The sequence below is a fragment of the Larus michahellis genome, chromosome 7 (assembly GCF_964199755.1).
Source record: "Larus michahellis chromosome 7, bLarMic1.1, whole genome shotgun sequence".
Lineage (NCBI taxonomy): Eukaryota > Metazoa > Chordata > Aves > Charadriiformes > Laridae > Larus > Larus michahellis.
The window spans coordinates 36,293,070-36,316,884 of record NC_133902.1 but is presented as its reverse complement, the minus strand read 5'-3'; the positions used below and the strand labels follow the sequence as shown (position 1 = coordinate 36,316,884).

General features: G+C 38.9%; 1 protein-coding gene across 1 annotated transcript in view; it reads left to right on the top strand.

Moving 5' to 3' along the window:
• MYO3B (myosin IIIB) overlaps positions 1 to 23,815 on the top strand; it is a 100,541-nt gene that overhangs the window by 54,292 nt on the left and 22,434 nt on the right. The window contains exons 12-13 of the mRNA XM_074593516.1: positions 1,947 to 2,010; positions 2,894 to 3,032. Of these exons, the coding sequence (XP_074449617.1) occupies positions 1,947 to 2,010; positions 2,894 to 3,032 (203 nt within the window). The remainder of the gene's footprint in view (positions 1 to 1,946; positions 2,011 to 2,893; positions 3,033 to 23,815) is intronic.

The following is a 23,815-nucleotide window of genomic DNA, read 5'->3' as shown; positions in this document are numbered from 1 at the left end:
GCCACTAAATAAATGGTTATCTAAATAATATATTTACAAAAGCAATAATAATAAAGAACTTTACAAATCTGCACAAATGCAATGTTGAATACAGTTCTAGACATATTTTATATGTTCCTGTACAAGAAGTGTGCCAGCATCAAACGAGAATGCATTTTTAAAACGGATCCCTCCGTTTCCTCCAAGGAAAACACCAGTTTAAATTCAAACCATAGATTAGTCAGAATGTTTTCCTTCTCTTTCTTAGTGTCAGAGAATAAAGGGGAATTTAGATTCCCCAAACATGACAAGCAAAGCCAAACTTCATTCATGAAATTGCAACATGACAGAAAAGTCGAATGTTTACCATGTTCATGAATGCTTCGTTTTGTTCCCGCACCCTGAAACAGGTTATTGACAACCGTGATGCCGTCGCTGTTGTGATTAGTTTGAAACAATTAAGTCAATGCTCCTGAGCTGGGTTGACATGTTCAGACAAACTTAACCTAAGAGCCTAAACCCTATTGCAAATAAGGCTTGAAATGCTTCGGTAGCCTCTGCGGATGTCACAGAATAAATGTATTATCTAATACATATGCATGGTGATGTACAGCTATCAAATTCAATATATAATAGTCTAAAAATGCTTCAGGTCCTTCACTAGTGTTATTTTAATTTGAAGGTACATTTTAAAGGTGTATTTTGAAAGGTAAAATGCCCATGCCGCCAGACTTTTCTTTTTAAAGTCCAACATGGTGTTCTGTTGTTACATGAGTAATTTATAAGTAATGTAGCAAACTGAAACGTAAGTATTGACAAAAAATGAAATTTGAGATAACATACATTGTATTTTTTAATCAGTAAAGCAATTTTTGTTCTTTATATTCCCCCCTCCCACTGTGACTGAAAGGATGGAAATGTATTCAGTTGTAATAACTGTGTAAAAATGAATGAGCTACTTAGTACCTTGAAAAGCTTTTCCTCATCTGTGATGAAAAAAGCTGTGATATATATGTGTGAACCAAAATCTATGACTGAAACTTATCTTTCAGACATTTTCATCTGTAAGTAGAAATACAACTGCCATTAATCGTATTTTCAGAGAAGTTGCGAGGGGCTTGGAGAGTAATGATGCAATGGCTGAGGCGTGTTTTGGCAATCAGAAAGTCTTGCTTTTAGTCTTGTTTTAGGACCATCAGCATATCAAATAATCTCTGTGAACCTCAGGTTTTTATCCATCAAATGAAATTGGTAGTGTCCTTTTTTGGTTTTGCGTAACTAAAGATGCTGGAGCAAGTTCTGTCTGGGCGGACTTTACTATTCAAGAGATTCATTGACTTCAAAGGCCTGCCAACAAGGATCAGGCCCTGCAGAAGGTTTTTATGATACTTTAATTAGCATTAACGAGAGCAGGAGTTGGCCTTTAATATTTGTATGGTGACATAATGTGATAGTAAAATAATAACAGATATAGAGAAAGAATCTAAGAACTCTTACTCCTTGCTCTGTGCTTGAACCAAATAGCTTTAGGAGAACACAAAGCTGTGTGTTTCACTCCTTCCTCATTAGACAAATTTTGAGTGTCTATGTTTGAATTCTGTGAAAAAAGCTTTTCACAGCCCTGGGAAAAGATACTTCATGTAAAATCTTGTCAAATTAATTTTAAAAAATTACTTCAATTTCATAGAATTCTCACAAACTCGTTTTACACCTCTGCACGTATCCACAAAGTTTTAATGACAAATTCATTGCTCATAGCCGATACTGTGTTTAATAACATGCTCTGCCTTAGAAGAGGAAATGGGGCTGGTCTGTGTTTTCTCTGAATTGATCAAATGTGCATATTTAGAAATTGGGGGAGGGGGAAAAGGGAAAATCAACAAAAAATGTGTATGCCAGTAAACCTTTTATAAGAATGAAGAAATTATAATATTTAAACTAAATTTTTTCTTTTGCTTTGCTTTTAGGCAGCAAACCAGTAACCAGTCTTCTCCTGTGGTGCCTGATTTTCTTGACAAACAAACAAAAAAGGTACTACCAAGTTTATATTCTAAAATAACATCACATTATAACTTCAAATTCCTGAATCCACAGTTCTGCAATGTGTTCGTGGCTGCTTGGCGTAGCCATCTGAACATGAAACCGTTAGTGATGTTTTGAAGTCTTTGAGACAAAAGCCTGCTTGCTAAGAACTTTAGTTCTGTAGAAAGACAGGGAGGTACAGTGAATAAGAGAATCAAAAGGCTGGAAATTTGCTGCTGAGAATAAATGCTAGCTGCTCCCTGAGGTGATTTGTCTGTGCACTTCACTTTCTACAGATGTTAGAGACTCTTTTTTAGTAAGGACCTGAGGTTCTTTGGTAGCACTTTGATATCCTGCTCGAATTCAATATGTGAAATGGAGGAGTCGCTCTGTGACTTGGAGCACAGCATAGTCTTTGAAGTCTGATCCAATTTTTGCTGCTTACCATTTGATGTTGAAAGGATGAAATGGAGAAAATGTACAGTTTTTGCCAGTAACTCTGCTGAGCATATGTAAGATTAAAAAAACAAAATCCCTTGGATGATGTACTTAGAAATGTTAAGCAGATTAATACCTTCCTATAGCTTTTTTCTAAAGATACAAATTAACTATGAGAGGAAATCAGCATACAGTGCATGCTATAATTTAACTGCATGAAGAAAGGGGATAAATAAGTTAAACGAAAAAAGTAAACAAATGTTTGTGACATGGGTGCTAAGCTGGTGTTGCTGAAAGCCGCAAGAATCTTGTGTAACTTAAATCTAGCATTAGACGTTTCACGGAGTCATAGAAAATAAGAAGTTGCTCTCTGTGAGATCACAACTATAAGTTGTCATGGCAGAGTGGAATCAATATATTTCTTGTGTGCCTAAACCAGCATTCTTTATTCCAGGAGGATTTGGATGAGATTTCTGCTTCTCCATATATTCTAAAACATTCGTTCGAAATGAATGATTCACAATCAATTAGCCAATCCCAGTCAGTTGCAGACCATCGGTTGTCAAGTCCCTTGAGATCCCATAAAAAAGGAGGTAAGAAATATAGTAAAGTAACAGAGATCGTTTGTTTACTATTTATAAGCTACATGTTGTCAGCATGTAACTTGCCTTATATATGGAAGAGGTCTTTTAACAATCCCTTGGAAAGCAGGAAACATAAAGGAACTAACTTCCTTCTACATATTTTCATCCTGGAAGTATAAAAAAGCCCTTAAGTACCTGAATTAACAGGGGCAGGAGTATAGAGATTTTTAAAACATTGTTTCTATTAAAAATGTGGTTGATAATCTCAAAATACCCTTTTAATGAAATCAATTTGACTTTCAAGAGCTTCAGCTTTTCTTTGCCTTCCAGCCTCAGAAGTGGAAGACAATAATGAAATCTCTCACGTTTGGCAGAATGAAAGACAACTTGTTTGTTCACACGTACAAAGATTCAGTCAGCAACACGGGAAAGACTGCAATAATTCTACAATCTGTGCAATGTGTTTTTTTATTTTAGTTGCTGACATGTTATTTTTGCCATGGTCAGTAACAGTTTAAAAACCTGAAGTAAAACATTATGACATTGGATGAGTTTTAACGGGTTTGTCTTTGAATATTCCAGGAAATCATTACCTATCAGAATACTATTCTCTGTTATTGTAGTCATTGTGTCCTTGCAAATCTGTGAATACAGACTTTAATTCTGATCATAGAATTCCTTCGACAGTTTAAGATGAAGTAGGTTGCTAATGTGATATCTGTAATTAGAGACAAAATATAAGTGATAATACATTGATTTCCAGGTTATTACTGAAAATGAGTTGTTTATAATTTTGTGCCATACATTAACATTTCTGTTTATGTATTTAATGCGATATCTTTCGTCTTGTAAGTCTACAAAAATGTATTTGAATACTTGAGCTCTAATCCTGCAATTTATGTGTTTAAACTTTATGGAGTTCAGTTAAACAATTTACAATGTAAAGGTAAGAAGAGAGGTATTTATAGGAAGATCCTTCTGTCACAGGAAATAATGGAAATTCAATGTTTTCAGTCTTCTACCCCGGCATAATGTGTTTTCCATGCTAAAAACAGAAGAGTATGTAAATACAGCAGGTTGAGAAATCCATTATTCTCTCTTCACGCATTTCTCTCCATATGGGTTTTGAATCCATAGTGTGGTACTGCAGGGGATGTGTGCATTACTATCTTAAATTATTACATGTTAAACAATAAACCTGTCAAACTGAAATATCTTCATTGCAGCAAATCCTCTCGAGGAAAGCAGTCAGGGCCTGAATCTGTCATCCTTACTCTCACTGGGTATCATATGTTGCCCTACAACTAGTCTCCTGGAAATCAAAAACATTGTATCTGAGGTAAAACAATTAGAGAGAGTAAAACTGGCAGAATTGCACCCTTAGCAAGCGTGTGATTCAGAGCCATTTACTCAGTAATTTAGAGAGACTTCAGAACATGTGAAGTCACAGAAGAACAGAATTTGAAGGAGAGATAAATGCAATGTTGATCTGAACTATTTAAGAAACGTGTATGTGTAAGTGTGCAAATACAGATAAGTAAGGAATTTCGTAGTTATGCATGAAGGTATTCAGATAGATGATCATATAGTCACACTGGAATGAGTAACTATTAAGGAAGTAAACCTGCTTAAGAATAACAACTTCCTTGGGTGCTTTCAAAAGCAAGGTTTGCATTTGGAAATTCAGATGCTTTCACACGCTGCTCAGTCTTTATTCAGTCTTACTGTGTGAAGTATACCTTTCAGAAGAGGATATTGTCAGACCTATTGTGAAAACCAAGTGAAATAGCAAATATCTTCTTGGAATAAGAGCACGTGTATAAAATACATGTGTTTTATAATGTTGGGCTGTACTACATAAGCTGTTATTCACACACAAAAAAAGCTGTCCACTAGGTGGTCCAAACAATGCAAAGACTGTTATTTTTCATAGTGAAACATTATTCTGCAGTGTTATAGATTGATTATGAATTCTCTTTAAATTACATTACAGGCAGAACTAGTCTGTCAGCCTGGTGGTGGTAGTGCTGTGGACCTGGAACACAGAGGCCAACGGGGAAGGGAACATGACGGGTTTCTGCCCTCGTCTGTGACCCAGTTCCAAAGCACTGTTGATATTTGCTGAAGGAGGGAGTCTGTATCCAGGCTTAAGCACAGAGGGAAGGGGAGGCTGCTTATTTGTCTTGAGGCCTTGGTAGGTGAAGCTCTAGTGCAGTCAAGGGGGGACAGAACACAAAAGAGGAAAAATGATTGATATGATTTTACATATTTTTGTATTAAGCAAGCAGATTTTTCACTCGCATCTTGTTATCCAGCTGTCTGATAGCACAGGCTGCCCGTTCTCGGTAGTAGATTGGCAAAGGGAAAACAAACCAGGAAATTTCCACAAAGATCCTGCGAAGACTGTGCCCTGTAATTAATGCAGAAACAAAAGCCTCTTTTTTTCACTTCAAAAGCCTTTCCGCTGGGTCATAGAACGACTGAGCAGTATGGCCAGACTGCATGCAGCACAAGTGCGTGCATGAGCTGTGGTTGCAGAGAGTCCCAGGGGTTGCTCTGCGCTGCTCAGGCGATCCCCTGGGCAAAACCAAGGATTCCCTCCAGTGTCATTTCCTCCACACTGCCCCTTTATTGCTGGGGCGGAGAGTCCTGTCAATAGTAACAATTAAGCCATAACTTACTTATTCTAGTCCAAATAAAGTAGTACCGAAAGAATCAAAATAATGTAAATATAATCTCCAGAGGCCAAGTAGTGGTATTTCCTTAGATGAGATAGAAAGTGAGAATGTTTGAAATTATTAATGAGAAGTGAGTGCTTCATAGGGAATTGACCGATGTAGAATCATAGAATCATAGCATGCGTTGGGTTGGAAGGGACCTTTAAAGGCCATCTAGTCCAACCCCCCTGCAGTAAGCAGGGACATCTTCAACTAGATCAGGTTGCTCAGAGCCTCATCAAGCCTGGCCTTGAATGTCCCCAGGGATGGGGCCTCCACCACCTCTCTGGGCAACCTGTGCCAGTGTCTCACCACCCTTGTTGTAAAGAACTTCTTCCTAATGTCTGATCTAAACCCACCCTGCTCTAGTTTAAAACCATTGCCCCTCGGCCCATCACTACATGCCCTTGCAATGTAGCTTTGCCTCAAAAGTAAATATGACAGATTTTCTGAGCTGCAAAGGCAAGATGTTTGTAAAAGGAAAGATAACAGTGTAGCTGCATTGAGCAGAGGATGACATAATTCTTAATGCTAACACAGACATCTTGGACAAGTGAGAACATGCGCAAAGAGTCTCTGGCCATAGACATTCTCTTGTGGGAGAACGGTATATGTCTTATGATGGTGTTCAGTTTACGCCTTGCACCTCACACTATTGTCCGCAATGCTGAAACTTTGTGAGAGGTAGAGAAATTTGCCAGGGTTCTGAGAGATCTGGAATCATGGAATCCACAGTGTCTGTAGCCACAATCTGAGGCACAGGTAGTGAAACTTGCACTATAGTTGTAAAAATCAGTAGGCCATTTCCAGCATAGCCTTTGATTTTAAATTCCTTAATCTTTTATATTCTCAAAACTAGTGGAAATTAGGGCCTGGTGTGTTCCCAGCTGGGCTCCCACTAGTCAGTGACCCATTTTGAATGTTTTCCTTGCAGTATGTATTTTTATTTTTATGTTGCTCATTTTTCTCTTCCTTTCTGGTAAACCAATCATAAAAATGCGATTTGGTGAATGTAGCTGTGTTGGGTTTGGAGAAACATGTGAAGGTAATCACTGTTTTTCACCCAGAGGGCAAGGAGATAATGAAATGTGTTAAATTATTGCTTGCTGGGGAGGAAGGCTGCTGCCCACCTCAGATGGCACTGTGGGCAAGTTTTAGCAAGGGGCACTGTGGGTGTGGGAGACATTATTCCCAAAAAGTTACTCTCTGGTTGTCATCACACGGATTATACAGGTTCAGCACCCTAAATAGGAAATCTAAAATAATTATGACTTCATTAATTGTTAGGGCTTAACTCAAGTTTTAAAGAAGTGATCCAGCTTTAATTCTGTCTGGACCATAATAGTGTTAAAACACCAAGCCACAGAGAATATACTTAGGTGATTGGGCTTTGCTTCAGAGTAGAGTTTTCTTTGAGTCAGACTTTGTTATTGAAAACACTCGAAACTGCCTCAATCTCAGCCCTAGAGTACAGCCTTGATTCGATTTCTTGCACTTGCAAGTGAAAGGTGATTAAATATAGGGATCTTACTCTGCACAGTAGTTTAACATTGTAGCATAATTTTAATTTTGATCTCATTTAATTCCTATTTATACATTGTTTTTAAAAAGATAACAGCTACAGCAAAACAATAATCATTAGTAGTTTGGAAATGGGGGCACTTTTTATCCTTTGATTCACTGAAATTCAATATCCCAGCGTGACTGTAATAGGCATTACGGTAAAGAACGGGCAGTATCTCAGACAAGGTGTGGTATCAAGATCTGGATGCCTTGTAACCAAAGATGCCACTTCACTTTCTGCAAGTGAGAGAGAGATCAATCCAAGGCATTCAGCTGTTTCTCTCTGTGTAACTCAGCTTCCTGTTTGATTCCATTATAGCAAACCTTCCTTTCTAAATGAAAAACAAAACCGCTGCTACATAATGTAGTGTGAAATGCTGCGTGGACTTTCAACTAGTTGTCATTGGCAGATGAGGGGATACTTACACATGGATGCCGTTAATTTCAGAATCCTATCATTCAGGATTTTAAGTGAAAGAATTTGTAATCTATTTAGAATTATTTTGGGTTGTTTAATCAGGAGTTTCGTTTCATCATTTTTAAGCCCCCCACTGAGACTAATTTTACATTGAAGGAATGTAAATCATGAAAAACTTGACTGTAGTCAGTAGAATCGTCACAGTGAGCAGAACTGGGTCTCTTAGTTATAAAAAATTGACGTGAAAAATTCCCTGCATCTCTGGGGTTTAGGGTTTTTTGGGGCAGAGGATTTGGGGTGGGGTTTGGTTGTGGGGTTTTTATTTGAGTGGGTCAGGTTTGAGTTGGTTATTCTTTTGCAAGTAAAATGCAAATAAAATAGCATGATCATGGGAAAGTCTGAATGTTACAGGAAATACTGAAAAGGGCAAGGTAGTGTTAAGTAGCATGATCTGATTGTATTGAGCACGCTGTAGCTATGTGCCAGTATTCTCCTACTACATACCACACTATAGCAGTGGAATTAATATTAGCCGGAGGCAGAGGAGTGGCTGATGTGCTATGTTGTATAATGGATTTCCATTGAAAGGATCCCGCTACAGTAGTGTTCTGTGGCTTTTGAGCCAAAATCTGACTGGGCATGAGCAGGAGAAAAAGTAGCTTCTTTTTCTTTTTTCCTTAAAAGAGCATCACTGGATTACTGACCTCTTTGCACCTGGGATAAATGGTGAGCTTTGGGCGTAGTAAACAGAAATCATGTTTCCGAATCATTCATTTTACTTTACATACGTAGAAATTATAAGTAGAAATCATAGGAAGGAGAAGATATTTTTTAGGATGTCTCTGGAGAAAATAAGCTGAAAATACAGCTGTCTGAAAGCAATCATTATTGTTTCTATCAATATGAGAAAGGATAATCACCTTTCCAGAGTTGTGAGGCTGCATATTTATGCAGATGGATTTTGTTGGTACAAGTAAGCCTGTTACTGTGCTTTGCATTGCACATGGTGGGACCCTGCAGGAGGCCCCAGGAGGCACCATCACCTCCCATCCCGTGGAAAGCCCAAGTTTCTGCTTTTTAGATCGGTGCTGGTTGGGATCCTTTTAGCTTCACTAGCCATTAGGGTGAGAAACACAGTACCTCAGTTTCAGTACTTCAATTCTTCATCATATTGTTCCAGCATAGGTTCAGAAAACCTGACTGCAAATGTAAATGAAGTCAGTTGAACTTCTCTCAGCCTTATGTGAAGTTTTCAGCTGCAATTTGTACTGCTGACGTTTGTATTCTGAACTGGTTCACCCCTAGACGCTTTTTGTTGAACCTTTTGCTATTCTGTGATGGCATGATTTGCAGACTGCATTTTGCCAAAGTGATAGACCAACAAATCTGAAAAGAAATTGGGCTATTCTTAAGTTTTTCTTTACTGCTCAGCTCCTTAATTGTTTTTTCCCCTCCAATAGACAAAGACACAAACAGTGACAAGTGATAAATACAAGCTTCGATTTGTTAAACACATGTTAGCTCTATGTTTAGCCCTAGGCAGTGAATTTCATTACAGGCTGGTTTACTTCTGGATTGGTTATTGTGATTGTTTCCAATGCAAAAAGATTTGACCTGCAGCCATGACTGATTAGTATCAAAGGTGAGAGATAAAGTAAGATGCAAGTAAACTGCACAGATAAACTGCAGTAAAGTTCTCCAGAGACAGCTCAGCGCTTGTTCTATATAAAACAAGTTGAAATTCAGCTCACAGTGGCTGCATTGCAACAAAGAGAGACTGCAGATCTCTCTCATTGAAATACTGAAAAATGATAGTAAGAAATAAGGGAAATTTAATAAATATATACCCAATAATGCTGTGCCAAAGCTCCCAAATTTTAATAGGGGTTCAGTTTCTCCTCTTAACACATAACGTCCACCACTGTCTTTCTGATCCAAGCTGCAGTTCACCTGCTCTTTCTGTCTTCATTTTCTATCCATGACGTACAGGTTTGTCAGAGCACCTTTTTTTGTCATTTCTTTGTTGGTAGTTAAGCTTTGTATCATGCCGTACTTCACCATTCTGTTGTTATTGCTTGAAATTTCTCTAAGTATTCTCTAGCAGCCTTATTTTTATTATTTTGCCACAGTTACTAGTGCTCTGAATCAGCAGTGTATCTCAGATGACTGATCTACTCGTGCAAGTAGTGTGGTTCCTAATTCATTACTCTTCTGTTTCTCTAAAAAACCACACCGTTTTATCTAAATAAACTTTGTTAGAATAAGTAGAGCAGGTACAGAGCTTTGAGGGTGCACACAAAGTTCTCTCCTAAGAGAATAACTATAATAATATTTTCACAAATTATATTTTGTGTTTTGCAAAGAAAGAGACAATTCCAAATTTTTTAACTTCTCCCCGCTGTCAGAAAACTTCAGATAGTGTCTTTATTTCAGGTTATTTTTTAGAGAAAAAGGCTAGAACAGTTAATCATTGGCTTTGATAGAGCTTGATTTCATCTGCTAGCTGTATGTTACCAAATAGTTTTTGGTTCTTTGCTGATATTTAAAAATGTGAATTCACTCTGCTGAATTCCCCACAGCTAAGTCGGAATAGTGGATTTCAGATCTTTCTTTCTAGAAGATGCTATACGTTTTCCTGAATTATTTACATTTTTACAGTTCTTCACAGATACTGTGAAGAGAAAACACGGTGGTAAAAGCAGTGACATAATTAATGTGATGGTGACAGAATGGTATGTGAGGTGTGGGATGGCTCAGAAAGTACCATAACAAATTTATTTCTGAAAAAATTTTAGATTTCAAAATCTTACATACTTTGCATGTGTTTGGATTTTTTTCTGGATTCTAGTTTGGGTAATTATTCTAGTGGATTGTGATTAACTGCCAAAAATCATATACAGCTTAATAGAAATGCAAATTGTGGTATATAATTTGCAGGACTGATCAATGTAAATGAAAAAAAAATAATGTCTCTGACAAATAAAGGATAGATACTCAGGACAAAATGTTTGCAACCACCTATGTGAAGATCTAGATACTGTAAGTTACTCTTAGATACAGTTTGATAAATAGGTGTTCCATTCAGTAAATCATGAGCTGGCTGTGGAGTATTTGGGTGGAAAGAAGTTACCTTGAATCAGTTATTCATTAGCTGTGCTCATGACAATGATTGTATTCCTTGGCTCTCCATCATTATTTCTCTCTACTCACTAGAAATATTGTATATTTCAGTTCTCTCACGGATAACCTCAGTTGATTATAATGGTTGAATACAGCAATAGCAAATACTAGCTTGTAGCAGTAATTACGGGCTTGCAGAGCTCATTTCTGTCCCCAGGCAAGGATAATCTTTCTTGAGGATCTTCCTTGCATATGGAGAGAATTATTGGGAGCCGGTTGTGCTCATGCGTTGGCTGATGTTGGCAGTACACCAGAAAAATAATGCCACACTCCCACCTTCCCTGTTTATAACACCTTTCCCCCAAGGGAAGATAAGAATACCAAAATCACAGGAAGTATCGCTATTGCTGCCAATGGGAGACAGAGAAGCCGCTTTCCTATGTGTGCTTGGGCAGGCAAGGAGCATATCTTAGTCATAACACGACGTATATGAAAGAACAGTTTTATGAACTCTAATATTTCTTTTCCTAAAAATGTCTTAGTGCCTGTTCTTTGTCTTTAAGGTTTGTCCTGCCTTGTACAAATCAGTGTTTTATGTAGAAATATTAGCAAGGAAGAGTGTGAGAAGGCAGAAAACACAACTATATAATGACTGTGTCGCCTCTCGCTTGCTGTTTTTCTCTGCCCTGGCAGCCGGGCTAAGTCTAACAGGGAGAACGCAGAGGTAGTAACAAGCTTAACAGCATCAAGAATACCCATGGAAGACACAGTCATCTTGAACATGTCCTTCCTCATCTGACTCTCTTACATTTTGTTGGGAATTAAATACAGAGAATATGCGTGATTGCCTGGTGTTTAGGTTGGAGAGCTGTACCAGCTCTTTACCTTCAGCTGCAGCTACTTGTTTTCTCTATAGGCTGGGAAGTACGTCTTTGGGTCTCTGTGGCTTTGTGAGTGCAGTGCTATTCTTGGGACTCCCTCTCACCAGTGCGCTTATGTTTGCCTCATGCACGCACACAAAAGTCACATTCAGAATAAGGCAAAAAATATTACATTGTTCCAGCCTCTTTTTGTGGTACTGGGATTTGCAAACACCAAAAATGCCCTCCAGCAAAGTGGTGCAATTGTTTCTTCTACATTCTTTTAATGCTGTTCTTTACTGCGTATTCTTCGTTACGATAAAGAGCATGACTATCAAATGAATAACAGTAAGCTTGGGGGTTTGAAAAGGCTAATTTGCGAATAAAAAAAAGTTTGCTGCAGCTCTACAAAAAAACCCTGTGAGCTAATTTGAGCAGCAGCAAATATGGGTGTAGTTTTAAAATTCAGAACAACCAACTACTATAGTTAAAAATAGGTAAAAGGGATATTTCTCTAACAAAAATCTTTGAGCTGTTGATTTGTTTTCAGAGACAGGTGAATATATATGAAGTTCAGATCTGCATCCTGTCTCCCCTAATGCCCCATAATGGCACGGGTATAAGATTCCAGTTTGGACTCGCCCCTCATATTTAGCTCATCAGACTTAGAGACGAAGTGATATCGATTTCTTTCATCTGTCATTGTCCATGTGCTTCCAATTAATTTTTCATTCATAAGAACCTGATAAATTGGAAGTAGTACTGCTCTTAATCTCCTCATAAGAGTCTACCCCTTGCAGTGGTATTCAGAACAGCTGTTAGGTCGAGTCTGCAGTATCTATCAGTTTTCTCTCTGCTATATCAAGGCTCATGCTTTGTGCCTTTTGATCATTGATTTAGGGCCCAAGAAGGGTGAATTCCTCAGCTTCATATCCAAAGGAGCTTAACTGCTTTAGAAAAATGAAATTTTACATGAGTGCACTGGATATTTTTATTTGCAAACTGTAGTCTGTTTTAAAACATTCCCTGGGAAGAACATAATCGTCACAGGGAGCCACAGGCAGAGACGTCTCAGGGCATTGCAAATGAAGCAGGATTTTCATTATCACATTTCATCATCATAAGCAACTTGCAGCCTTAAACTTTTTTAATTCAAAGATTGCCTACATGGTAGTACCACACAGCACAAGCCAGTCATTGGCACACATTGAAGAAAATCACTGTTAATTCACAAAACTCCCTCTTCTCTTCCCACCCACAAAATAAACATGCAGAGCCAGAAAAGCAGTATCAGTCACTTTGCAGCTTAAATTCTGTAACTCGTTTGTAGAATTGTAGTGGTTTGTGCTGTGACTTGCAAGGATGGGCAATTGACTTTTTTTTTTTTTAAAAAAAAGAGGGGGGCGGGAAATAGAGGCATGTAGGAAAAAAGGAAAAGAACCAACCTAACCTTTTCTTGGAGAGTGAGTATGTCAGTAGGGCAGAAGACACTGACCATGACAGATGAAACAACTATTTCTTTTGCAGTAGTGCCCATATCAATGCATCATTAGTTTACAACATTTTACATAATTATTTGCAACATACTTTTTCTTTACGCTTAGGAAGTGTGTGTCTCTGAAAAGGTGGAGCATTAATTGGTCCAAAATCTTTGAAGATAAAGAACAGATGAGATGAAATAAGGGAAATTTTCCCTTGTGTAATACAATCTTTTCTTCAGTGACCCTTTTTTATTTTTTTATTTATGAATTTTGGAGGCTATTTAAAACAAACAATAAAAAGATAGCAAAGTTTGTCCATATATAATGTCACATCAGGAGAAGCGACAAGGTAAAACACGAGACTCCAAGTAGCACAGTTGGTTAAAGAATTCGCTTAAGCTTTGGAACAGCATTCCAGAAGTTAACTGAGACAGGAGAAATTGAGATTACCCCCACTGGACTTCTAGCACTTACAGTCTTGCGTTCTGTGCTTCACTGTCCCATCCAGTGTAGCCGTACAACTATAATGTCCTCTACCTTTTGGTTACATTTGTAAAATTGTTGATGGTCTCAACAGGATCTAAATAAATAACTCTTAAACTGCTAATGCGCACTGATTTAAATTCTGCCATAGTTTTCTTTGTGGATTAGATGAGGGTCATTGAGAACATAAATTAAACAGTTTGGTTTTAAATGAGTCAATCTTAGCTTTCAGGGAGTTTTTGTCTTTGCAGAAAAGGACTGAAGAATTTTTCAGTTTTATTTCCTAACATTAGTTTTTATTCCTCTGCATCCATCTCCTTATTCAATATTGGACCTAAGCAAGAGCTTAACATATTTTAATTTAGGGGTGTTTAGAGTCGGGCCTGAATTCATTAACCTATGACTTTCGGCATCCTATCTACCTTTCCAAATGTACTGGAATTTTGGCAAGAGTTCTAAATCAAGTTCACACGGTTCTAGAGCTGCTCGTAGTGGGTAGTTATCTCTTCTTGAAGTCCTGTGACTATGCAGGGTCGTCTGAAGGAGAACAAGATGTGCCTTGATTCTTTAAAACTAACAGCTTTCGGCTGAACTGATAGTTGCTTCTGAGAACCAGGGCCAGATGTATGCTTTGACTTGGCACACAATTAAATCAATGTTTAAGGTCAGTGGGTTATCAAGATCTTTTATCCCTTGTTGCTGAAAGAGGAAGTGTGTCCCAGATTGGTCTCTGGTTGCAGCCTGTAGCTAATGAAGAAACAACACAATAAGACTTTGAAAGAAACCATTTTTTTGCGTTATTGTTTATGCTCTGTTAAAAAATAAAATAAGTGGTAGATGACGTGCATATTCACTCAAGAATTGTCAAATAAATTCTCCAAATAAGAATTCTCAGCATTGAGAACATCATTGGCAGCCTTTGGATTTGCAGTTCCATTTACCTTAGTCAGAAAAAGCCAAACTCAGAACAGCAAACATGCGTAAAGGAGTGATGAGAAGGATAAAACTGACCCAAAGAAAGCTTGGAGGGGTTCTTTGCCATGGAAATACTGATTTTTTTACAGCAAGGTAAAGGCATGTAAATTTGGTTTGACTGGAGGAACATTACTACTGGCAAAGTAATAAGCAAATGTTACAGGATGCATTTTCACTAGAACTTCAGGTCAGCTTATTAAGAGTTTCCAAAAGTTGTTTATGGGCAGAAAAATAGAACTACAGTTTCCAACGCATTCAGTAACTCCCTAAATGACCATCATTAGTCACTGACCTTAATTGACCAACATTTGAGTGTTTCAAATTTTGCCTTGGAAACCTGGCTACTAAGTTTAATGCTGAAGAGGTACCTGAGTTCTTCTGAAAATTATCACTGGTACCTATGATCTGTAGGAGACCTGAGTCTAACTGTAAAAGAGCTTGTGTCCACCATTTCCTTTGCAAGCTAACTGGAAGTTTGCAGATGCTGGGTTGGTGCAGGTCAAGTGCCTCTTGTAACCTCTGAAAAGGTGTAGCAGAGGAAGGTGTCCCCATATCGGCAGAGATTTCTTCAGTTCAACATCAATAACTGAAACTGGGAAAAAGGAGGGGATATGGGAGAAGAGAGGGTTTTTGTTTTTTTTTCTCGAGGATTGGAGCATTTTATCCTAGTGGCTTTTGTTCAGGTTCGTGCTGCCCTGCCTTAGAATGAGTCCTATCCTGGGACAAGTAGGAACAAAGACACAGAGCTGGCTCTGCATACAGCAAACAGGCCTTCTGTGCTAGGGGTGTTCTCTGAAGAGGCCTCAGGGCAGCTGTAAATTGGGCCTATTATGCTCAACTTCGTCATGCATCCTCATGCTACACCATGAATAAGCATGGCTGGTCTGTAAATCTAGCCCATTGTATCTGGATTATATTTGTTAAGCTAATGCTTGGGTTTTTGTCTGGCTTTATTCATACCAACATCAGAACATTGAGTAAGAACAACAAATCAGAAACAAAAAACACAAACATTTAAAAATATTGCTCCCACAGATTGGAGCCCCAAGTGTGTTTTATATAAACAATTTGAATTGTGGCTGGATTTTTGACCAGATTCTTTCCCCTGAAGGACCTTTTGAAACAAAAACAAACTGAGCAAAACAAGTTTTGGTGGGATGGGCCTCTGCCTGTTTTCATGTAAGCTGATGACAAAGCTCAGAGCAGGAAGGCAGCAGTGTGCTGGAATCTGGTGTACATTGTGTTCTGCATGTTCCCAGTTGACTTGCCAGGAGTGATCTAGAACTGAAACAAGGCTCCCTTTTTGCTAGGGCACAGGAAAAGAAGTCATCACTAATCTAAAACAGTTCAGATGTTTGAAAACAATAGACTTTGTTAATTTGATATCCTGATTGTGCCTTATTCTCATGTGAATGTGCGGCCTGTGTTGCCAGGTCAGGAGGGTGAGAGCTTTTGGGAACTGTCCTTCTTCTTGTGTGGCCCATGGAAGTAGTCTATATTCTATTGCTAAACCCTCTGCCTGCTTCAGCATGAGTGTACAACGTCATGGAGGAGATGAGGAAGTGGTTCTACCAGGAGAAGCGACCAGCCATGGGAGTCTGCAATAAGTCAGAGCCCACCCAGCTGTTCATCGGGACTCCAGCATCACACAAAGCCTACAGAGTTCAGTTGGCACTTGCAAAGGTGCTTATGAAGCTTCTTTCCAGTGGGGTAGTCCAAGATTATTTTCGTGTGAATGTGCTATGTGTTGAGGGATTGCAGGGAAGGAGGTGGGAGGTTTCCACTTTCAAGTGTTAAAAAAAATGGAAGGTGAGGCAAAGTTTTGCTTGTAATACCTGCATGAATTAATGTATTTTAATGAGGTCACTTTCATTAAATACTCTGATGCAGTTTCTGTAGGTGCTGTATCATTGAACAAAGTAAGTCTCCTACCTGGAGCAGAGGTGAAAGAGAACTTGCTCCCACTATGGGGCATTGTGCTTAAGTTTCAGCAAGGGAGACTAAAGTGGTACAGGTTATTAATGATATTGCTTGTCAGGCTTTTTATTTAGCCTCGAATTTGAAAGATACCTCTTTATTTCTAAACCTTCACATTTGCATCCCTTTGATATGAAATACTTGTGAACTAACTAGAGAACAGAGCTGTGAGTTCAGTAGCCAAGAGATCCTTGATTTATTAACACAGAGTTTCACAGGCTCGTATGCAACATCTCCTCCTTCTGCATATAACAAATGCAGCAGTCAGAGGCGGAGATTGACGATGAAGGGCCCAGTACTTCAGGGTGTAGCAGTGCTTATCCGCACATTTTGTTTAAAGTTTGTAACAATCGTTGTTGAAATAAGACCACTCAATGTAAAAAAAAAAGATGGAAATGTGGATTCTGAGTGACTGCTTAGAATTAGAAGTTTATAGTACAACTTCAAAAGTAAATTGGGTTGAACAGTATAGGCAACTGCATGGCTGTGAAGAGACTTTCCTATTTGATATGTTTCACATTTAAGACAAAGATAATATGTAATAGCTGTGTTGTGAAACAGTAATGAGCAATAATTGTGATGTAAGTACATAATGCATTTAAGCAGCAATAACTAAGTGCTGTGTTGTCCCCTACAGTGTCATTAAGACACTTAAAGGGGAAATTTAAATTACGTACAAGACATTCTGTCACCTAGTTATTCTAAACACAATTCTGGATGTACAATTGCTGTTTAGATAAGTAGTACCCTACTAATGATGCCTTTGCAAATAACTATGAGAAAACATTTTAATTTAGTTGCATAGGAATTTCAGACTAATATTTGTGGTGCTTATCAGATTCCTGGAAGCTTAAGGACAGCGATGTGCCTTCTTTTTGGTGTATGTGTATGACTACAGCCTGCAGATTCCTGTGAAACAAATGTTGTACTTTTACTGTAGTCATGCAGGACAGCATCTGAAAAAAAGCCTGCTTTAATTCAGCGGAGTTAGCAGTCTCCTCATTGGAGAGGCTACCATGCACAGAACTGGCCAGTTAGGCTGTGTCTGCAGTTAGAAGATTTTGAAAATTTAACTGTACTGCAGATGTATGCCAGCAAACCTCCTTGCTGGAAAGGCATCTCATCACAGTAAAGCAGTTCTTAAAGCAGTTTGCCAGATGGAATAAATTGTTCTGGTCAAAAAAAAAAAGCAATATTTCTAGCTGAGGACTTTTATCAACCCAGATGATGGTAAGAAATAAATGTATTGATAGCATTTGCTGATGTAGACTAGGCCTTAAACTAAACTGTTGTTCAGAGCAAAGGCCAAATTTCTATTTCTCGTACTTAAGAAACTTGCATTGCCTTCTCCGGAAGCAAGCTGTCGACCTTCTCCTTGGTGTGCACCCAGGGAAGTCATGGACTATACACAACTATTGTACCATAGGATTAAAGAGCTCGGGCTCCGGTTTTCGTTTGGTATGAACCCTGCCGAACGTGGCCTCATGTGAATAAATTTAAAGAGGAGTGCTCTTTTCTCTTAGATGACGCTTGAATAAACACTGATATTTAGTCCTGTAGCTTCCTAAGATAACCAAAACAAAAGCAAAGTGCTAGAAATACATCAGGCTGTAAGGCTGCTGGCCTGTACTCGGCGCGTAGCCAAGACAATGGAGAAGGTTGCACAGGCTCAGTGGATTTTAGCTGACATCAGAAAAAAAAAAAATAAAAGGGACTAAATGGACACAGCGGTGCCCGATTTCCCTGAAAATACGTTTTCTGATACTGAAGAGCAATTTATGTTGTTGGGATTTTTTTAACCAGAACGTTAGTTTTCCTGTGGTGTTTCTCAACAGATACAGATTTTCCAGGGCTGAAAGGTAGGGAATGGACACCCCATGCAGGCACTGCGCGTGTGCTCTGGGGCGTGCAGTGTGGTTGCAGCTGCTCAGTGTCCTCCCTCCACCTCTCAGTCAGAGTAAGGCAGGCATCAGCCCTGTTTTTCACAGCTATATTTTCTTAATTTCTTGTAAAAACACTCAGGCATACGCTTCAGCAGTATATTGGCAGCTGTAACAGGCCTACTACAAATATGTTATTATATATTATAGGAAGACCAAATGTAGAATGGTTGGATAGGCTTTTGTTTTCAGACTGACACATTTGTGAACTATGTTCATTCAACACTAAATCTAAATGTTTCCCATATCGTTGAAGATTACTTACATTGTGAACAGAGAGGTTAGGCCCATGTCTTCTCTTTGCCTGTTGTTTGTATTGATGAGTTTCTCCTCTGCTTATTCAGATAAATTGAAATCTATGCCCATGCAAATCTATTCTTGAGCAGTGTGCTATAGTGTTGGAAAAATAAGAGATGAATTAATATAACAGTATCTTCTGTAAACTTGAAACCAAATAATTACATTTTTAATGTCTGAGATTAAAGGTAAGTTTTTCAAAGAAGTATAGTATTATTCTAAGGCATTGCATCTGGAATTAGCTCAACCTGTGAAAACGTTCTTCTCCTGCCAGAAATTACCTTGGTTTTAAGAACATGTTTTGTAATGGTCTTTGGCCACTTTTAATGTCATTTTTAGGTACAGCTGAATCTAAAGAACTGCAGTTTACATAGTCATTATATAATTCATCTAGACTGATCAGTTTAATATCTGATTTTTCAAGATTTCCTCACAATTCTGGAATTTTAGCAATGCAGATATTTTCCTATTGCCCAAGGCAATAATAGATGTGGTGTGCAAACACTGCTTTAAAGAGGGTGTCTGTCTGCTGATTTACATATTTTAAAAGTATTAAGATCAAAAGTAATGAGAATTTAATCCATATGGCATGTAGAAGATAAATAGGAATATTAATACTGTATCAAATACTAATTAAAGGAAACACCAGTCCTATTTTTAAAATCTTGCATGCAGATGAAAAAGAAGTCATTGCAAAGTTAAGATCTGACTCTTAAAGAAATTAAGAATTAACAGTTTTCAACCACAGATTCTCACTGTGAGACTGAGTTCATACACTAGGCCAAATTCTGGTTTGGTAGTACTTTGCAGTATGGCTGCAGTATCCCTTTCTGTTGAAGCATCTCAGATGAGTCTAAAACTGAAAACTACCACCAGGTTTACTACCCGCTTTTAAGATGGAAATTTTCTTTCTTTGTCCAAGAAGCTGAAATACAGATGGTTTCCAACTTTCCTAAGCATAACTGCCTGCAACAGTGTTGGGCCCTAAAATGGATTGATTTATGGGAACCCTGTTAGATTTTGTTCAACTCTCATATGCAGATTACAACAGTGAGTGAAGAAAATGTCATCTGCTTCACAGAAAACTTTAGACAAGAGTGGACAAGATGAGTCATAAGTTTGTCATGTCTTTGGGCTAGACTAGATTTCTGTATTTCGCTGCGATGGAATTTACAGGTGAAAGTCCCTTGGGATGTGTGCTCCCGGCAGGGTAGGAAGTAGTCAAAAAAGTGGCTCCAAATGCACCGGACCTTTAGTACAGTGAAGCTTTAGTACAGTGTCAACCCTAGCACTCCATGCAGACAAATTAGCCCTGGCAAGACATATGAGATACATTTAGTGCATCGTGATCTCTAAGACTGTAGACCTTCAGTTCTCCATTAAGTCTTTCTCATAAATATTAAAAGATAGGGCTCCTTTTAGCAGAGGAGGAGTGAGCTTGCAGTGAAGAGTTACCTTTGAAATATGAGAAAAATAAACAGGGAGAGCTTAAAACAAGTTTTGCTAGTACTGCAGAGTCTTGTAAGTGAGAGAATAAACTGCATCGTTTGCTGTAGCAGGCTGAAAAAGACCTGAGAATAGCAGAAAGAATGATTTTTCTTCATTTGTGCCTTGAAGGGTGTATATACACCAAAGCTGTCGATGGGACAGCTGAGCCCGCGAGAGTGGAAAGTCTAAAACGTATCTTGCTCAGCCTTGTGTACTACTCAAACTCTAATTCTTTCCTGTAGGTCTATGGTTCCTGTGTGGTTCTAATAGTTACTACAGCAAGTAGTCATCACTGTACAGCCAATCCTGCCCTCCACAGGTTGAGAAAACAGGCTCTGGTCAGTGGGCCATCTTCCAGTTTAAGGTGGTAGTGATTCTACTGAAGAAAACAGTAAAAGACTGTGAAAATTGAATAAACCTCCACTGTTGCTGCTGTGTTGCCTTCTGCTAGATCAGAGTGGTCAGGACCAAGTTTTGTCAGTGAATCAGTAAATCACAATTCTTCTGCAACCTTCCATCCACTTTTAAAGTGCTAGTCCCTTCTAGAGCAAATGTTGCAGCAAAGCGTCAAGCAGGTACCAGTTGTTCCATGCGTACGTGGAGCAAAGTTATCCAGGAGCTGCCCTCTCAGTCAGAGAGGAAATTTGATGTAAGAGGAAAAATGCAGTGACTAGAGAAAGAATGTGAAGGAGAGTGCTATAAAACATTCCCAGCTGCCTGTATGTAAAACCAATTTAGGCAATCAGCCAGATGATGAGTGGGGATATAGACCCATCAGCTTCCTGTCCTCTTCCAGGAAATGTTAGGTGGATGCAGTAATTGCACACTGTGCCCCTTCTTAACAGTCAGTCTAAGGATGATTTCACACAAGTGCCAGACCCAGTCCTTCTAGAAGACGCTGAGCTTTGTCCTGGGTGAGTCGACGCTTTTTTTCCCTAATCATCATTTCAAATATCTGGCAAGAGTGGGTTGGCTCTGTGCTTTTTGTGGAGAATGGCCTGCCTGTGAAGGAGGGATGTGGTTACACTCACCGAAGTTGTTTTGCGGACTGCTGAGTGGCTGCAGGGCCTTGTATTCCAGGCGTGTTTGTTTCTGTTCCCTTTCCTGCAGAATAGCCCAGGTAGTGTTTTTAATAGTTCTGTGTATTTTGTAAAAGACCTTTTAAATATTAAGTAGAGCTTCATTTTCCAGCTGGAAAATTAAAACATAGAAATATTTCATCAGATCCTTCATCCAGTCTTGAAGCAATTTTGAAATGTTAACTGAAAAAAAAAAAAAATCTATCTGCCTTGAAGCATTTTTTACATCAAACATTCCATGAAAATATTTTCCTCAAACTCTTTAAGTATTTCCAAATATTAAATGAGAGATGACTTTTCCAAGTATTGGTGATGGTCTAATGCAGCTAGTGTCAAGTTCGCATATTATTTTTTAAAACAAAAAAGTAGTGTAAACATTACCGTCGGGGGGAGACTGGCAGGCATCACTCTTGTCACCAGCACAGGCTGACACATTGCTGATGCTGATTGACGTTCTGATAGAGGTGCCACAGACACTGAATAAACAGAGGGAGTGTCTGTTGGTAAGTGTTTTGACTGACAGAAACAAGCACTAAAGAGAGGCAAAAAAATAACATAGTGAGTAGTTTTGGAGATAAATATACAGGAGTTATCATTTCTTCCCTCCCATACCATTCCCTCCTCAGCCCTATCTTGGTTTAGCTTTTGAAGTGGTTTCTAGTAGATGTGGAGAAGCCTTCACTGCCCTTTTCAGAGCTGGGGAAGAGCAAGCGGTGGTGATTGGAAGAGGGATAATCATTTTTTCCCTTCAAGACAGGATGATTTCCCAAAGAAGGAAGACTTTTCATTCCTGTAGCATAGCGTGTATAGTAACTGTGTGGATATATTTAGGATGTACTGTTGGCTCTGTATCTATCAGGTAATAAAACTCAGCTTGGATCAGCATTAAGGTTAGCTTAGTGTCTTCTAGAAACTTACTGGGGAGAAGTTTATTCTGGGAGTTTATTGTGGTTCTGGGCCTAAAAACTTTCTTTGTATCCGTCCTTGTCTTTTGTAGTTTAGTCAAGTACTTCTTAATCTCTGCCTATAGCCTTAAAGGACCTCTGCTGCTTTTAGTGGGGGAATTGGAGATCTGAAGCCCATCATGTCCATCTCTGAGTTTATGACAGCTTTATAACTGTCTTCCAGGAGAAAAATAAAAAAGCATTCTGGAGGATGGACTTCTACTTAGAGCTGGAATGAGTAGAGCTGGATTGAGAAGATGCTCATCCCAGAGCACACACTGCTTCCCTAGGATGGTGCCTGTCTTTCCTTAGGGTTATGGTTTCCAATCCGGTTACGAGATAAGGTCAGTCTCTCAACAGCTCCAGCTGCGTCTGAAGAGGCATCTCTGTGTAGTAGAAATTCCTTCTGAAAGCCAGGGTTGTGAAACACCTCATGTTTAGAGGTCTGCATGCTGGGCTCCAGTGTTTGCTGTAGAACAGCGCCGTTGGGACAGCACTATTGAGCTGAGTCAGCTGGGCAGCTAAAGTAGTAAAGCAGAATCTCAGAGTCAACTCCAATAATACTCAAGAACAAAAGCTCATTCAAAGCAGAGCTTGACACAACCGTCTTGTCCATACGCAGCCAGATCTTTTGTAGCACACGCGCTCGTTTTATTGGCAATTTTTGCAACTTCCCTAAAGCCAGGACACTCAGTACAGACACATCTGAATTTTTCTGCCTTTGAGAAAACCAACTTCCAGAAGTCTGTGACAACTAGTTAGTAGCCATGTGTGTGATACCAGTATTACTGACCATTTGTAGAAGCCAACGTGTACCAGCCATAGTGTGAGAGTCTTTTCAGAAATCTCTGAGCATAAAAGAGGTTTTTGAATGTTGAAGTCTTGAAGGGCCCCGGAGGTTTGGGTGTTACGTGCAGAGGATATTGTAGCTGGTGTCTGTTACTGGGCGATGTTTTTGCCAGATGTAGCACACTGCCAATTTCCAGACCAGCAGCTCAGAGAAGCATCCTGCAGTTTCTTCAAACTCCTTAGCTTGTGCATGGGCACTGCAGCATGCCACTGTGTACGTTTAGGTTTATCGATTTGTGGAGGATGAAATGCGTAACCATACCAGTTCCCCAGAAACTTCTCTTAATGCAAACTTTGTCGTAAAAAGTAAAGAACAAAGGTATCCTTCAGGAATGCAGGAAATAATGAGCCTGTGCTTTATGTATTCACAGCTAAGGGAAAATAAAACTAGAAAATTTGGGTTGGTTTCAGTGTATTGCTTTAGTTCCCTTGACCTGCCAATTTGGGGACAAAGGCTTTTCTGCCTTTATTCCCATTTCACAGCAGGATTTCTGCTAAATGAACTTTTTTAATGAGTTGATTAATCTCATTTCATATCTGCTACACTTTTTACCTGTCTCTGATACCAGTCATGAACATACCTTTTAAATCCCTCTCCCTG